This window comes from Pezoporus flaviventris, unplaced genomic scaffold (genome assembly GCF_033815535.1).
Source record: "Pezoporus flaviventris isolate CSIRO_AGI_PZ_B2104156 unplaced genomic scaffold, CSIRO_AGI_Pfla_v1 ptg000018l, whole genome shotgun sequence".
In the NCBI taxonomy this organism is placed as follows: Eukaryota; Metazoa; Chordata; class Aves; order Psittaciformes; family Psittacidae; genus Pezoporus; species Pezoporus flaviventris.
The window spans coordinates 2,148,622-2,162,743 of NW_026892566.1; the positions used below are offsets into that span (position 1 = coordinate 2,148,622).

At 40.8% G+C, this 14,122-nt stretch overlaps 1 protein-coding gene across 3 annotated transcripts in view; it reads left to right on the plus strand.

Annotated features, from left to right (window-relative positions):
* The first annotated feature begins 937 nt into the window (after positions 1 to 937).
* Positions 938 to 14,122, plus strand: part of PIGG (phosphatidylinositol glycan anchor biosynthesis class G (EMM blood group)) — an 82,291-nt gene continuing 69,106 nt past the window's right edge. For 2 of the 3 annotated variants that reach the window (XM_061455062.1, XM_061455064.1), the window contains exons 1-6: positions 938 to 1,104; positions 4,464 to 4,669; positions 5,684 to 5,893; positions 7,951 to 8,139; positions 9,658 to 9,796; positions 12,096 to 12,308. In XM_061455062.1, coding sequence (XP_061311046.1) covers positions 945 to 1,104; positions 4,464 to 4,669; positions 5,684 to 5,893; positions 7,951 to 8,139; positions 9,658 to 9,796; positions 12,096 to 12,308 — 1,117 coding nt within the window. In that variant the 5' untranslated portion in view covers positions 938 to 944. Of the gene's footprint in view, positions 1,105 to 2,427; positions 2,827 to 4,463; positions 4,670 to 5,683; positions 5,894 to 7,950; positions 8,140 to 9,657; positions 9,797 to 12,095; positions 12,309 to 14,122 lie in introns of those variants that run through there. The other variant, XM_061455063.1, reaches the window with a different exon arrangement.

The following is a 14,122-nucleotide window of genomic DNA, read 5'->3' on the forward strand; positions in this document are numbered from 1 at the left end:
GGAGTTACGTGTGCTGCAAATAATCTATTCCACATCTTTCTAGCAAAGAGTCAGGACACAAACTGCTCAGGTAGAGATGAAAAGCAGTTTTGTTAGCAGAAAGAAATTTCTGAGTTTTGACGCTGTTATTATCAATGATCATAGCGAGATCAGTATCAACGCTGCTTCAATCTGCAGAATGTCCTTTGTTTCCTTTTTCACAGAATTAAAGTTTTCTACAAATTTATGTCTCCTCTTCCACCTGCCATGGCACGCCCGCTAGTCTGTTTCCTATCAATGAAAAGGTTAAAAGGTTTAATACTACTCAGTAAAAAGAAATGTGTATGCATGTGGGGAGATCCTGCTTGCCACACACCTGCAAGTCACCACTTGTTTCTTTTCTCCTCCAACAGTCACCAACTTGTTCCTTTTCTCTCCTGCCACGCCGGTACTGCAACTTCACATTAAATCTCCCTGCCATCACAGCCCTGTTTTCCAACCTGTGTTTCAGGGCAAGCAGCTCTCAGCGCCACTTGTCCTTGGAGCAAGCACCAGCACCAGCACCAGCACCAGCACCAGCACCAGCACCAGCACCAGCACCAGCACCAGCACCAGCACCAGCACCAGCACCAGCACCAGCACCAGCACCAGCACCAGCACCAGCACCAGCACCAGCACCAGCACCAGCACCAGCACGAACCTTACCCCCCGGGACCTCCCTCCTCCTTCCGCAACTAGACAACCTCAACGCGCAGCTGCGAGTGAGGAGTCTACTTCCGCCTTGGGACCACGCCTCCCGTGGAGGGGTTGGCTGGCCGCTAGCCAATAGTAGTGCTCGGCGGGCAGGTACTGCGGGCTCTAATTGGTCCGCGGGGGCAGGGGTGGGGTGGTTGGTGTGCTCCCCCGAAAGCCGGCGGAACGGGGTCGGTGGCCGTCGGCCGTCGGCTCCGATCCGCGGGAGCAGGATGCGGCTGCGTTCGGGTGTGTTCGCCTCCTCCTGCCTCCTGCTGGAGGTGCTGGGGGTCGCGCTGTTCTTCCGTGGCTTCTTCCCGGTGCCTGTCAGGTCCCTGCCCCGCAGAGAGTCTAGCGGGGACCTTCCCGCCGAACCGGCCCCGCCCGGCCCAGGTAATCCGAGCAGCCTGCTCCTCCTCTCCTCTGTGGCTCCTGCTCGGCGGGGCAGCTGGCCGGGCCGCCCCGCCCCGCCCCGCCTCGCCTTACCCTAGGCAAGGCTTACGGCTGTCACCTTCCTCCGAGGTAACCCTGGCCCGGCGCGGCGGGGTCAGGGTCGGGCAGAGAGCCCCGGCGGGGCTGGGTGTCGTGCTGCTCACCGTCGCGTGTGCGCCGTCGGTGTGTGCTGGGTCACCGGGCTGTGGGGTGCAGAGGCGGGAGCAGCCGGTGAGAGCAGGCGGGACAACTGTCTGTAGCGTGTTCCCACACCTGCTTCCGAAGACGATTAGAACTTCACTGATTTTGCACGTAGCTGTCGGTCACTGACAGCAGAGCTTGCTCGCAAAAAGGGCCTGAGCATCAGCTGCCACATTTTTTGAGGGTGTGCTTTTCTGTCCTTTAGTCCCTTCCCCAATCCCGATGCTCTTTAATGGCAAGCTGTTCACATTAAATAATGCCATTTCAGTTACAATGTTTCACGTGCTTGCTGTGTTAATTTACTGGTTGCATTGTGCTGGAGAATCGTTGTTTCTGTGGTGTGTGGGTGTCTTAATGCCACTTTAGTGACACTTTGACACTTCAGTAGTGAGGAAAGCAACTGCAGTAACAAAGGTTTGCATCACAGTCTGGTCAGATTGTGAAATGCACAGTGTTGCTGTCCATTACTGTTTCTCTGAAATCATGGTCACTACAGGTCCTGCTTAGTATTTCTTAGCTGAAACTGTGAAATCAAAGTCTTCAGGCATCTTCTTAATGAAAGGTCGGTAGAGGATGTGCTGATACATAGCTGTCTCGTGTGTCCAGTCACAAGTTACATTAAAATAATGTGAAAAAGAGGAATGTGTACTTGAAGGAGTGTTCTTTACCAGTGTTTGGGGCTTGGGTGGAACTTAAGGATCAGTGGACAGCTGAGTTGAGTAGCATTTTGCACATACAAAACTTGCTCAGTACCACCACTTACGGTTAACTTGGTGGAAAGAGCTGTAACTGACAAACTGGGCCTTTATCTGCATGTTATTGTGAGAAAGAGTGGAGGGAAGAGAAGGTTGTGTAATTTAGAGCATGGTGTGCTGATACCAGTTCAGCAGGAACACTGAAAGACTCTAATCTGGTAACAGTGTGTGGATGCTACCAAATGGCAGGTTGCTGTTTAGCTGGAGGTTACCAAGACTGTCAGAGATGCTTGATAGGCTGCTGTGAGTGAAATGTTCCATTCACATGTGATTATTATCAGGAGACTACCATAGCAGGGGACTGTTTGGCTGAGAGGGAGGTGTCAGACAATTGGGTTTTGAAAAGACTGCTTTGAACTGAAGATTATGAATGTGTGCCCCAGGGTTCTACAAGCAGTTTAAATTTAGGCATGTCACTAGTACTCTAGGTAGATGTAGGCAGAAATGGAGTGACAGTGGAAGAAAACTTCCTTCCTGTAGTTCATGCATGACAGTTTGCTTGCAGAGTTATCTCTTGGTCTGGATTATAAACTCTGAAGGCAGAAGATTGCTTACAAAACCATGACACAGAAGGCTTTCAGTGTACTTTAGAGCTGTTCAGAAAATAGTATTTCTTCAGTGCTCTAAATTTCTTGAATGATTCACTTTGTGAGTCCTGACTGCCACTGGATCCATGCTGTCTTGCCTGTGGAAAGACTGTATGACAGTGAAACCTTACCTCATTGTGGTAAGTTTTTGGTAGAACCTCTGGTTTTCTTTGTGCCTTACAGAAGTTCAGATTGGTTTAAATTGACTGTTTTCTAAATAACCGTAGCAGGAATGAGTAAGCATGTCGCATGCCAAGAGTTGCACAATGTATTGCTTTAACTGTCTTACAATAAGTATTTTAAGGTGGCTTGTTGTCGAATCCTATTTCCTTTCCACTTTTCAATACTTTGACTCACTGAGGAATAACGCTGTAAGAGGGAGTTGTGAGAAGGATGTGTATGTGATATGAACATTTTTGGTGTCCAACAAGTTTTGTTTCCCTAGTCAAGTAGATAGGAGTAAATGCCAAGAAAGATTTAACTAACAGTATAGTACCACCAGTTGTGCCTTCACTGAGAGCTAAAGCATGTCTTCTAAGTTGATAAATCAAGTCCTGGAAAAACAACATTATAATTTTAATCAGGGTTGCTGGCACTTAGTGATTTGTTGTTGTTGAGACTTCCTTCTTTCCCTTGTTGTGCCCCCTTCCCCAGTTTCCTTATCTGGATAGAATTGCTAGCAGTAATGAGTCTGCGAATGTAAATTTATTGATGTTTGTCTCTCTACCCAAAACCACAGTTTCAGAGGTTGATTTTTTTAAGGTTTGTTTGTTAGACACAACATTATCTGTGACCTTTCCAACTTGTCAACCACTTACACAGAAGCACATTTTACTGTGAAGGAGTGTAAACCTGCTAACTTTATATAATGCATGTACTGAGAAGCTGATTCACCACAATATTGTTTAAGTAGAGATCGGTGGGTAAGATCCATTCTGCTTCCATTTTATCCTTCTGTGTGTTTTTCTGGTAGAGATATGGGACCTTTAGAGGTTGGGCCAAAAACTGCTGCTGTAAAAGCTAAATGTCAGTGTGTGGCCCAGGCTCAATGCAAATGAGGAGCTGCTGTAGCCAGTATTAAGTCCATAAAAGAGAAAGAGGTGGGTCTGAAGGCAAGACAGTGCCTATTGCCTGATGCACAGCAGCATTTTGCTGTGCTTGGTCATGTAGCATGTTCAGGGGATTTTGGAATTGGATTTTCACCCTGAAGCTGCCATCACTGAACAGTCCTGGCATACAGGCTTCTACCTTGAAGGGTGCCAGTGTGCACAGATCTTTTCCCTTTAAATTTCAACAGATCTGTCTGTTTGTAATTCTCATGTTCTCTTATGGTGGGATTTAATTGAGAGGCCTTGATGGAAATGGAGAAGTGGATATTAGCACAGGTGAGTGCTGCATCTTTTTTACTAATAAAAGTTGTATTTCAGATACATTTAGTTCAGTTTTACTAAATTCGCCAGAGAGAAGGTAGCAACTATTCCTTCTTATTCCTTTGAGCATTCTCCATTTCACAGCTTTTCCATCATGATGCTTCCCATTGTGCACTCCATTCATGTTTTGTTTCACTTCCTGGATGGTGTACTGTATTTTTTGTTGTGTCAGGCTGGATGGCCTGAAAACTCTGCTTCCTCTGATTACTTCTCATGTTTGCTATTGTTTGCAACTTCTCAGTTATGAATATAAATTTAGTACAGAAGTTGTCCTTTAGCATCTGTTTAGCCATTGTTAAAATTTGTTAATGACTTTTAATGTCCTTTTTTTTTTTGTTGCTGTTTAGGAATGGTTTCTAACTGGACCAGAATTCCACCACCACTTTTCAAAAAAGTTGTCATTGTGCTGATAGATGCTTTGAGAGATGACTTTGTGTTTGGGTCCAAAGGTGAACAGTTCATGCCGTATACTAAACAAATTATTGAAAAAGGGACATCCTACAGTTTCATTGCTGAAGCAAAGCCACCCACTGTGACTATGCCTCGAATTAAGGTAAGTGGGTGTTTTTTCCACTTAGGGTAGTTTCTCTCTTAAAAACTGAGAAAGTTTTTAAGGCTGGGTTATTTCATATGCTCGAAGTTGGCATAAAGGGTAGGTTTGCTGTGTTACTGCACTTTGTGGCTGGAACTCGCTTTGCTGTAGTGGTGTATGGGATAGAGTCCTGATTTGCTCTGGCCCAGAGGTTTTTCCTGAAAAAAGGGTCAGGTCAGAGGTCAAAGGAATGTGGAGGGGGCTGAGCAAGAGGAAGAAGTGGCAGCTTCAACTCAAGTCACATTGACTTTTTTTTTCCTTAGTTGGTAGCTCTGTGGTGGGCAGGTCTGTGAGAATCAGTCAAGGGCAGTTAAGGCCCTTGTGTTGGCATAAGTGATTGGTATAATCCTTCTATTTATAATCATGTGAAGGCAATAGCTTCTCAGTTATCGCATTTTCCAGTTGTCTTCTATTCAAGAGCATGTTCATTGCCATTTGTGTTCTTATAACTTCTGACAGGAAATCCAGTTTGGTGTAAATTTGTTTTGACATAGGGGTGTTTATGCAGAGCTTAAAAATGAAACTTTGCAAAATTCCAGGTAACTAAAATATGTATTGTGACTGTGTCATCAAAATACTTGATCATCCAGGCTTCTCAGTGATGGATCTGAGTGACATTTCTTGCACTGAAGAAGCTGAGGGAATGAGCTTTGGTAGGTCAGCTGGAAGGTCAGTGAGAGAGTGAAGGGGAGATAGCCTGGTAGCTCTTGATAGGGGGAGTTTTTTATTTTTTCCAGAAGATGCTTAACTACTATTTTGAATGTGCTTCCATTGTTATCTTAAGTCAGCTTACTTGGGTCTTCTTTTTGGTGGTTTACTGACTAGTTAATGAAGTGAATTTCATCTGGCATACAAAGTCTTTTTGCTGTATGTTAATTAAGAAAATACAGTTTTCACCTTTTTTTTTTTGCAAAGAAGTTATAATTTCTTTTGGTTTCTGTTCATATGTCTCTTTTATGTTCTTCTTTTATGTAGGCTTTGATGACAGGTAGCATACCTGGTTTCATTGATGTTATTGTGAATCTCAACTCTCCAGCTCTTTTGGATGACAACCTGATATGGCAGGCAAAAACAGCAGGGAAAAGAATAATCTTTTATGGTGATGATACTTGGGTTAAATTGTTTCCAAAGCATTTTGTGGAGTATGATGGAACAACATCCTTTTTTGTGTCAGACTTCACAGAGGTGAGAGGCTTTGTATAATCCCAAGTTAAATGAGTACAAACATAGTTGCAACTTCTAAGAATGAATGAGTACGACTATCCTTGTGTAATACAAACCTGACAATTAAATACAAAATGGCATTTATATGTGTTTTCAGTATTGGCAATGCGGAGATAACCGTTTCAGTCACTTGTGCATATGCTGTGGGAAGTGTTTGGATGATACAGTAACAAATATTGTGCTACTGTATAACTTTCCTAACATGTAGTAGCTTCACAAAACTTGTGTTAAGAAGTTACACTGCTTCCACTCTCCGTGTTTCCGGTTTGCCATCACATTTATATTAGTGTATGCCATCTTTAAAGGGCCAGTTAATATATAATCTCACTCCTGTGGTCTGACAACACCAACCTGTGTGGTGTGATCAACGTACTGGAGGGAAGGGATGCCATCCAGAGGGACCTTGACAGGCTTGAGAGGTGGGCCAGTGCCAATGTCATGAAGTTCAACAAGGCCAAGTGCAAGGCCCTGCACCTGTGTCAGGACAATCCCAAGTCCAGAGGAGGGCCATGAAGATACTTAGAGGGCTGGAGCACCTCTCCTGTGAAGACAAGCTGAGAGAGCTGGGCTTGTTCAGCCTGAAGAAGAGAAGGCTTTGGGGAGGCCTTAGAACAGCCTTCCACTATCTGAAGTTAGCCTACAAGAATGCTGGAGAGGGATGTTTCTTAAGAGCGAACAGTGCTAGAGCAAGGGGTAATGGCTTTAAACTGAAAGAGGGTAGATTTAGATTATATATTAGGAAGAAATTCTTTACTGTGAGAGAGGTGAGGCACTGAAAGAAGTTGACCAGAGAATTTGTGGCTGTCCCATCCCTGACACTGTTCAAGGCCAGGTTGCATGGGGCAACCTTTGAGCAACCTTGCCTACTGGAAGGTGTCCCTGCCAATGGCAGGGGGCTTGGAAGTAGATGAGCTCTAAGGTCCCTCCCCACCTAAACAATTCTATGATTCTTAGAGCCATACTTTCTATAGCATTGTTTTGCTTTCGTAGTTGCAATATGAGTAGTGTTTCAGTATGTTATCAAACAGGGAGCATAGAAAGTAAATGAAACAAAAATGAAGGAATTTCTTATTCTGAGCACACTAGAAGAGTAAATGGTTTGGCAATTCTAGTTTGTATTTTGAACCTTTACGTTTTGTAAAACCTGAGGCTATCAATCTGCTGCTACTGACATTAAGTATTCTTATTACCGTGTTTAAGGAAGTTAGATAGGTCTAATGTGCACTGGAAGACACTTTTAGTTGGTTGCAGTTACATGTCTCTCAAGCTCATTATTCAGAAAGCATAAAGATTGCCTATAGTCCATTAAACAGAAAGCTTTTTATTTTTTTTTTTTTTAGGTAGTTATATCCAGAGTCATCAAAATGCTGTTGCATGTGAAATTTTGTAAGGCTTCTTAATATCCAGGGAGAAACATATACAACTAAAAATAGGTTGTGAACTAAGCAGGAGGACATATGAATTAGGCCCCAAATAACACTTTCTGAATAACTCTTATTTTTTGCTGTGTTGTCAGTTCTTTTACCTACAGCAAGTACAATCTTTTTGTGTTTGCACAGTAGCAAAAATTGAGTGGAAAGAAGGGGAGTGGGTTTTTCCCTTGTTCTTCCAAGCACCAAAGAGAGGCTTTTCCCTATACCTACTTCTGAAATGATAAATCTAGAGTGTGAAGGATAGAAGTGACTGAATATTTCTTAAAGCAGTTATTAAAAGTATCTGTCGAAGCATGGCAACCTATTTTCTCTGTTTCCATGTAATCTGGTGCCTCGGGACCAGAAAAAGTGAAATGGGTTAAAGAGTCTGTGTTGTAGGACAGATTTTTTGACTGCTTGACATTGAAATAATCGATCTGATTTTCTTTTTATTTTTATTTTTGTTTTCTCTGTTAACATTGTGAGTGACTCTAAGTCTTATCAGCTTTTACAGAATTTTCATGGGTAGTGTGATCTCATTTTTCTGTGCTGTATACAAAACTGAAACAATTCTTGCCTTTTAATTGTTTTCCTTTTATTTCTGAGGTTGATGATAATGTTACCAGGCATTTGGATAGAGTGTTAAAGAGAGAAGACTGGGATCTCCTAATACTGCATTACCTGGGCTTGGACCATATTGGACACGTGACTGGGCCAAACAGCCCATTAGTGGGAACAAAACTGCGGGAAATGGATAACATCCTGAAGAAGATTCATACTTCTCTTCTTTCAAAGGTAATATAGCTCCTTCTTGAATCAATTTCTGTTAGTTGTGGACTAATTTTAAAATGCTTGCTTGGTTGTGGGTCGTGGCTTGTTTATTCCTAGACCAAAATGGGTATTCTTTTCCTTCCCTGGCCATTCCCCAGTTAATGGTATATAGTATTATTTTTAAGGATTTACTGACTGACCTTAGTAACATCTGTTAGCAGTCTCTTCTGAATAGCTGTGGGAAGTACTCCCCCTTGGTGTGCAGGAAGAGGAGAGTGAATGCATGCCAAATTCCCTTATCACTCATAAATTAAAACGGTAGTTGGTGTGCTTTCTGGTACTGAAATTCAGCAGAAGGACTAGTGGGCATGTATAGCTATTGGCTCTGATTTCTACAGTTGTGAAGTCATACCTAATTCTTAGATATTGAAAACATTAATATGGAAATGGTGGTTGTAAGCAGCATTTTCTTATGCTAAATGTAGCACAAAATACTAAAGCTGAATCTGGTTTTAGATATGGAAATACAGGATGTCAACTGAATAGTCTGGATTTTGAAATACTAAGTCCTAATTTGATGTGGCCTGAAGCTTTTTTTCTTGTTTGCTTCTGGCAACAGCAGTTCACAGTAGCTGCTCACAAAATTTCAATAGTATTTTTAGTTGGATAGTATTGTATGACAAGAGAGGTTAAATCATGCTTGTGGAAGCTGTGATTTAATGAACATTGCAGTGGTTTTGCTGCAGTCTGTTGGTATGTTTTGCTTTTGCCGAACATATGCAAACCTTTATCTCTGTTTTAGAATACAGAAATAATAAAATCATTACTTTTGGAAACAAGTAATACTGGTAATAATGAGATGACAAAGAGCTGCTTTGTTATGGAATGACAATATTTATTTTCTGCTGTCTTTGTTAGCTTGAAATTGTTGGAGAGGCTTCATTTATGCTTATGTTTCTTTTTCTTCAGAAAAATAAACATGATTTGAGTGCAGTCATGTCATATTTCTACCCCAAAGGCACTTGAGAGACTAGAGATTCTTAGAAATAGGATATTTTTTTATATTGCTTCTATAATACTTATATTTACAATACTAATAATTTTGCATTTATATTAAAAACTTCATGAAGTTGAAGAAATGGAGGGCCAAATACTTCTCTGATAAAGCTACTGCTCCTGGACTCCTGATTTCCCCCCCCCTCCTCCCCCCAGTACGATTATTTAATCCTTCAGTTAGTTTCTTGTGACTCTCTGTGTGGCTTTGTGGGGTTTTTTTTAAGCTTTTTTTGTGTTTTTTTTTTTTTTTTGTAATGTGCTGAAAAGTGTGTAGCATACATATGTGTGCCTTAACTGTTAAAAATTAATTTTATTGTATAGCAGTTGCAGATGACTCTTGTAATCTGCCCCAAGTGTTGTGAGCTAATTTAAAAAATGGAAATTATTTTGAGAAATATTCATATGTGAAAATAACAAAGATAGTGAGGCATTATGTATGCGCAACTTGTTTGTGCAATATCTTTAATTTTTTAATGTGACTTGCAGGAAGAAGCCTCTCTTCCCAATTTGCTAGTTGTTTGTGGGGATCATGGGATGTCTGAAACAGGTAGTCATGGTGGTTCTTCAGCTGGAGAAGTGCACACACCACTACTGTTTATCAGCTCTACTTTTGAAAAGAGAAGTGGTAAGGATCAAAAAATCTTTGACCTTTTTTAGAACACGTTGCCATCTCTATATTAGATCTGCAATTCTTCCTGAAAAGTTCCAGAGATATCTGGCAAAGTCATTATGTGTGACGTAGAACTCTGGTTTTAGGCCGAGTTTGCACCTGTATCGTTTTGAAACCATGATGTAGGCTTCTCTCTCACTGAGAGTATTGGGTAATTCTCAGATGGTAACCTTTTGCAGCACTGTCCTACTTGAGTGTTGAGAGCTAATGTGATCTGTTGTCAGGATCCTGGGATAGTGGTAAATGGATAGGATTAGAAATAATATTCTGTTTAGACTGAGTTTTGTCTGTCCTGGCTAGAATATTTCCCTGGCCTCCATTCTTCCATCTCAGAGAGCCAGCATAGAGGAATGAATGACAATTTCTCATTCTGAGTGTAACAGGAAAGAGGAAGAATTGCTTTTCCTCTCTGAATTTATCTCTGAGTTTATCTGTTTCTGAAACTTATTTTCTACTTGTGTAGTACAGCTTGAGGTAAGAGGCAAGAAGGGAATGGTGTGGTAGAGAATCTTTAATCTAATATGTAGTTTTATTTAAATAAACTCCTTGAGTGAATAGGTGAAATGTAGTTATACCAGGACTGAATATTTTCTTCAAAATATTACTTCCCTCTTCCTTTCATTCTGCCTTTTGCTTATGTCAGTCTGATTTCCTTGTTTTTAAAGCCAAATCTTGTTTGCAGAACCTTGTTTTGTTTATCTTGCTAGAGGTTTCTGCAGCATGGTGGAAGTACATTTATCTCTGTCATTTATAAAGCTGTTACTCAGCTACAATAGAAAGCTTTGCTTGAGGAGTCATTGAACTCTTTTCAGATATAAACCCAAAACAAAGTCAAGAGCTGACCATAGTGTTCAGGGAAGTTTTTGCTTTACAGATTTCATTATTATGTGTTAGGAATCGGGCCATGAGAGTGTAGATTCTGTAAATGCAATCGCCTATTCATTTGGATTAGTTTCTATTAGGTTTAAACCAAACATGCAGGTTTTACAATACAGTGAAATACCTCTTTTCACCTCGGGGATAGTCTTTGGGATCAGGTTTGTGATTTCTAATGATGCTCATGTAAATACACAGCAGCTTTCTCATTGCTACACTAATCAGAATTCTAGTGACTGCTCTTTATGATCCTATTGTAAACAAAATGTACTGTGGTTAATTTGGTAGATCTCAAAATAGTAATCCTGTGGGCTTTTGCATTTAGTATGCTGTCAGAATATTACTTGTGTAGCCTTCTATAGGAATGTGTCACCCATGATTGGTTAAATGCATTTAGTAGTTTGTCTTTCTTTAACCAGTGAAGAGCTTGCCTTTAAAGATGAAATCTGAAAACTGCTGATGTACAGGCACTCGTGCAAAGAGGCTTTAGGGATTATAGATGGCATTCTGTACAAGTATGGGATTAATCAGAGCTACACGAGAAATGAGGGAAGTTCTAATGCTCTTAAAGGGACTCTTGAGAGTTATAAAGACTGCATAGAAAATTATTTCTGTACCATACTTAAGTCAAAACACTTCAGTGCCTGGAGTTACAAAGAGAACAAAGAAAAAGCATAATAGAAAAACAGTGTTATGTAACTACTAAAGCACACAAAGAAACAATTGACAAGACAATCTTAAACAAAAGATTACTTACATTCGTGAAATCATTCATGTGTGTAGATGTCTGTGGGACTGAAGGCTAATCCATATAACTGCAGGAAGGTAATGGCATCCTGCACAGAACTCTTTAAAAATCACTAGGTTTGCCTGTAGAGAGCCATGGATTTGGGCTTCAGCATTCTTTATCTGACCTCTAATTCTGTTTGCCTAGCAACCTGATATTAGTTATATCTTGAGCTGTTGTCATTATCAGGAACATTCCAGAATGCTGTCAAGATTGTTTTAATTCTCATTCTTTGTCCATGCATTAAATTAGTCTACTGTAGTGCTTTCTATTTTTCTAATGTAAAAGTTATCTAACCCTTTTATGATGTGGACTGCAACTTGGTATTAAGGTGATCTCCTGGACCACCACCACAATATTAATGTTGTGTTTATAGCAGTTGCTGAGAATTGAATAAATTTTGTTTTTGCAATAGCAGAGAACAGCAGCTGAAAAAGATCACTCAGCTCTTTGTAGGTTACTCGAAACAGCTGATCTAACACCAATGGAAAAAACTTTGAAGCTAACAAGATGCCAGCTGTCTCTGGAGAAATAGAATGGACCTATTACTGAAACACCATCTTTCTTTTTCCTTTTTCTGGTTGATTCTAGGTCGTCTAACACAACCTGAACTTGTGCAACAAACTGATTTAGCTAGCACTCTGGCAGTAGGCCTTGGTCTACCGATTTCAAGAAACAGTGTTGGGAATCTTATATTGCCAGTTGTGAGAGGCAGGACAATGAGAGAACAACTGCGTTTTGTGCACTTGAATGGGTTCCAGCTTAGTAGACTGCTGCAAGAGAATACACCTGCGTATGAAAAAGGTAAATTGGCAAAAAAAAATGTTACGTGTACAAAAGGAAATTGTTCACAACATTATGTGGGCATTTACAGTCAAGAGCATAGCATGGGACTGCAAAGTAGCTATTCAGTTGAGAGTAGTGTTTGGAGAAATGATACCGAGTTCAATCTTTACCGTAACCTACTCTGGCACACTGTCTCTAAACAAAGGTTTTTTCAATGACTAGTACTACTCCTGTTAGGCAAAAGAGCAGAAATAATGCCGAGAGAATAAGATTAAATTGAAACTCCCAGTGTTGTGAAATTGTAGGGGTTCCATACTTGCTATCTCTAAGGTATCCTACACAGGGCACTGATTTTGAGCTGTTTGGAATAATAGCACAATGAAGCTGAATTTTCTAGTTTAAATAAAAGCATGCTTCAAGTAAAGTTAGGAAATAATTTAGAGTGAGTTATGTTTTTATTCATTCTTATGTATGAATTTATTTGGAGTGAAAATGCAGAAGACTGCAGAGTTGCTTATTAAAAATACGTGTGTGTGTGTATTTGAAGGAAAGAATAAAAAAACAGTGGAAAAAAATAAGCCAAATCTAGCAAAATGGAATATATTGTAATGAAGCATGTTACAAACTGCAGTATAAGTGGGGAAGCTAGTATGGTAATTATGTGGAATAAAATCGAGTTGGAGGATGAAGGAAGAATATTTTACCATGGACATTAGAAGAAGTTGTCTTTAAGTGACAGTGAAGCTTGAAGTCCTTGTCACGATTTATAATGTTGAATCATTAAAATAACTGAATGAGAATGCAGAGCTGTGTTACAGCTATGAATAATTAAAGTAGATAACATAAAGTTTAGCAAGATGATTAGTGTAGGTCAAGAATTAATTATCTTTCAACATCACAGCTTCTAATCATAATTAAACTCTGTCCAGAAACAAAACAAATGCCGCTCATGGTAGCAACATGTCAGTAGCAGGACCCATGTTCCATCAATTCTGAGTTGGTTTTCTTCTGCACAGATTTTCTCTCCTAACCTGTTTGTGTCAAGTGAGGAAAATTAAACTGTGGATGGAGTTTAGGATATGGCTGTGTTACTGAAAATTCCAACACAAAGCTCCATCTCACAGTATTTCTGCAAGCGCTGGTGAAACAGACAGGTTTCTAGTAGCTTCTGATTTACATCTTCACTTTCATTTTATTTTTGCCCAGGAGCAGCTTAATTTCAACTTGCAGCTTTAATCTGAGAAATTTAATCAAAATTGCTGAGGATGGAAATGTGATAAATTTTTATGCTGCTCTTGCTTTGCAAAGTGCTATGAGAAGTGCTACTGTACTTGAAAGGGGTTGGGAGCCAAAGCACCCCTCATGAGCTTGTCTTTCTTCAGTAATGGAGAGTATTAGTAGCAACTCAGGATTAGTGGACAGACGAACACAGGGCAATATTTTTGTGGGTGTCTGCTTCAGACAGCTTGATGGGAAGAAGTAGTAGCTCTTCAGACAACTTGAGGAAGCCCCATGTTCACTGTCTGTATTGCTCATATAATGCTTCAACCATCCTCTTGCAATTTAGGTTGGGTAATGGGATAGTGAGATGGATTGAGGACTGACTCAGCTGCTGGGCTCACAGGGCAGAGTACCTTTTCAGCAAGCCTACACACAGTTCAGAACTGGGAGGAGTGGTTGGTACAGTAGATGGGTCTGCTGCCACACAGAGGCACCTCAGGCTGGAGAAAAGGACTGAGAGGAACCTCTTTAAGATTCAGTGATGATGTGGCACTGACTGGCTGAAAAGCAGCCTGATGGAGAAGGACAAAGGACTCTTAGAGACACCAGCT